The 2,835-nt window shown below is 37.9% G+C and overlaps 1 protein-coding gene across 1 annotated transcript in view; it reads left to right on the top strand.

Moving 5' to 3' along the window:
• The first annotated feature begins 2,296 nt into the window (after positions 1–2,296).
• The window catches only part of LOC306849161 (AP-3 complex subunit sigma-1-like), a 22,555-nt gene continuing 22,016 nt past the window's right edge, over positions 2,297–2,835 (top strand). The window contains exon 1 of the mRNA XM_079384013.1: positions 2,297–2,477. Within this exon, the coding sequence (XP_079240139.1) occupies positions 2,409–2,477 (69 nt within the window). The 5' untranslated portion in view covers positions 2,297–2,408. The remainder of the gene's footprint in view (positions 2,478–2,835) is intronic.

Genomic DNA, 2,835 nt, shown 5'->3' with positions numbered 1-2,835 from the left:
AAGACGTGGAAAAGGGTGAGTAGTGATTCTCCGTGAGCTTTGTGATCGTTCGTCAAGATTCTAACCGTCCCTTCTTTCCTTGCAGGTCCGTAGTAAACAGGAGTATCCGAGCGCTTGGGGAAGATGGCTTTCGCCAGGAGCTGGATCCTGAGGGTGAAGAGGATGAAGAGGAACAGGGCAGAAGGTAAGTAAGACAGGTAGGGAATTTCAGGTAGAATACTCAGCCAAGCGCTTCGTACGAGGTCTTTCCTTGTAGTCACAACAGCATGTTACTTTACTTCAAGATCGGACGATCAAGTGAGCTGAGGGAAGTGCTTTTATGAGTGCAGGATGATGACGGTGACGATGATCAGGTGAGCATGATGATTAATGAGGAACAGGTGAAAGTGATCAGTGAAGGTGAAGACGGGCCATTCTGTGACACTATTTAACTCCTAGTTAAATTTTGTTTAAGCTAATTTAGGAGCTCTCTGAGAGGATCCTTAGAATCTTTAAGAATCCGGGCCCTGCTCTGAATCAAACGATATGTGAATCTGATCTGAATCAAACGATATGTGAATCTGCTCTGAATCAAACGAGGTGTGAATCTGCTCTGAATCAAAGGAGATGTGAATCTGCTCTGAATCAAATGAGATGTGAATCTGATCTGAATCAAAGGAGATGTGAATCTGATCTGAATCAAAGGAGATGTGAATCTGCTCTGAATCAAAGGAGATGTGAATCTGCTCTGAATCAAAGGAGATGTGAATCTGCTCTGAATCAAATGAGATGTGAATCTGATCTGAATCAAAGGAGATGTGAATCTGATCTGAATCAAAGGAGATGTGAATCTGCTCTGAATCAAAGGAGATGTGAATCTGCTCTGAATCAAAGGAGATGTGAATCTGATCTGAATCAAAGGAGATGTGAATCTGCTCTGAATCAAACGAGATGTGAATCTGATCTGAATCAAAGGAGATGTGAATCTGATCTGAATCAAAGGAGATGTGAATCTGCTCTGAATCAAACGAGATGTGAATCTGATCTGAATCAAAGGAGATGTGAATCTGATCTGAATCAAACGAGATGTGAATCTGCTCTGAATCAAACGAGATGTGAATCTGATCTGAATCAAACGAGATGTGAATCTGCTCTGAATCAAAGGAGATGTGAATCTGATCTGAATCAAAGGAGATGTGAATCTGCTCTGAATCAAAGGAGATGTGAATCTGATCTGAATCAAAGGAGATGTGAATCTGCTCTGAATCAAAGGAGATGTGAATCTGCTCTGAATCAAACGAGATGTGAATCTGCTCTGAATCAAACGAGATGTGAATCTGATCTGAATCAAAGGAGATGTGAATCTGATCTGAATCAAACGAGATGTGAATCTGATCTGAATCAAACGAGATGTGAATCTGATCTGAATCAAACGAGATGTGAATCTGATCTGAATCAAACGAGATGTGAACCAAACGAGATGTGAATCTGATCTGAATCTGCTCTGAATCAAACGAGATGTGAATCTGGTCTGAATCAAACGAGATGTGAATCTGATCTGAATCAAACGAGATGTGCTCCGAAGCCCTGTTTTGAACAAGGATGAGCTCTAGGGCCAGTAATGTAGTGTGAGAGAGTTCATTTGTGTTGTGGGGTATGTGAATAAATAAAAATACTACAAACACAAGAGAAATCTTACTGTTAATGCCAAACTCTTTGTAATATGCTTTTTTCATCTGTAGAGTTTAAGACAGGATCACTGATAACAATATACAGAAAAAACCATGAACAAAATTACTTTACTTTACTTTACTTTTAGTCATTTAGCAGACACTTTTATCCAAAGCGACTTACAAATAAGAAAAAGTAACTAACACTCTGTAAATACTCTATACACACACATTTAAGAAAATACAGAAATTAAATAAAATTGAGAAATTGTTTACATAAGAAAACACATATACTCGTATGTTCATTAAAAATGTTTATACAATAGTATGTTCTGTTTTTGTCAATTAAGCAGATGTGGGACAGTAAATGAAAATCTTGAGTGCAGTACAACAATACACTTCAGATACATTTACACAGAATAGTTCATTTATTTTATTTAAATATCTGCGCATTGCGTATTAAGAGCAATTATGGTTAAGAGCAGCCAGTCAAACTCAGATTGTCACAGACATAATAAATATTTATTAATGAGTACATAAGTATTTATTATGTCTATGTTAGTTTGTCACGACTTTTATTTTGACAGTGTCGCTGCGTCATTGGAATGCTCTCACTGTAGCGGAAGTCACTCTGCTGCGCTTGTTGACAGGTTCCGGTGCGCTCTTCCGCTTTGCTGTGCTCGTGAGTGTCAGATTGCGATTATTAGTTATTGATTATTGGAATATCAGTCTCTAACATCGACGACCTCAGCGGGGAACATGATAAAAGCCATTCTGATATTTAATAATCATGGCAAACCTCGAATGTCAAAATTCTACGAGCATTACGTGAGTAAATCATTTGCTCATTATTATTATTATTATTAATATTATCATTACTTAATTACGTGTCTGTTTGCTTTACACGTTATATCGTGTGTTACATGATGTGTGTTACTGTAAATAACTGAACAGATGATTTGTCAGAGAAATAAAGTGGAGGGTTGTTATTATTATTACAGCTGAAATATTAATCATACATGGATTATGATAACGAAAAAATGCCCTTAAATCAGCTGTCATGGAAGAATATTTGATTTTTGCCACGAAGAGCGCAGAAAATACAGAGACAGACAGAGAGAGAGAGAGAGTGTGTGTGTGTGTGTGTGTCTGTCTGTCTGTCTGTCTGTCTGTCTGTCTGTGTGTG

This window comes from Barbus barbus (genome assembly GCF_936440315.1).
Source record: "Barbus barbus genome assembly, chromosome: 29".
NCBI classification, from domain to species: Eukaryota; Metazoa; Chordata; class Actinopteri; order Cypriniformes; family Cyprinidae; genus Barbus; species Barbus barbus.
The sequence above is the reverse complement of the archived record's forward strand: the minus strand, read 5'-3'. Positions and strand labels throughout refer to the sequence as shown.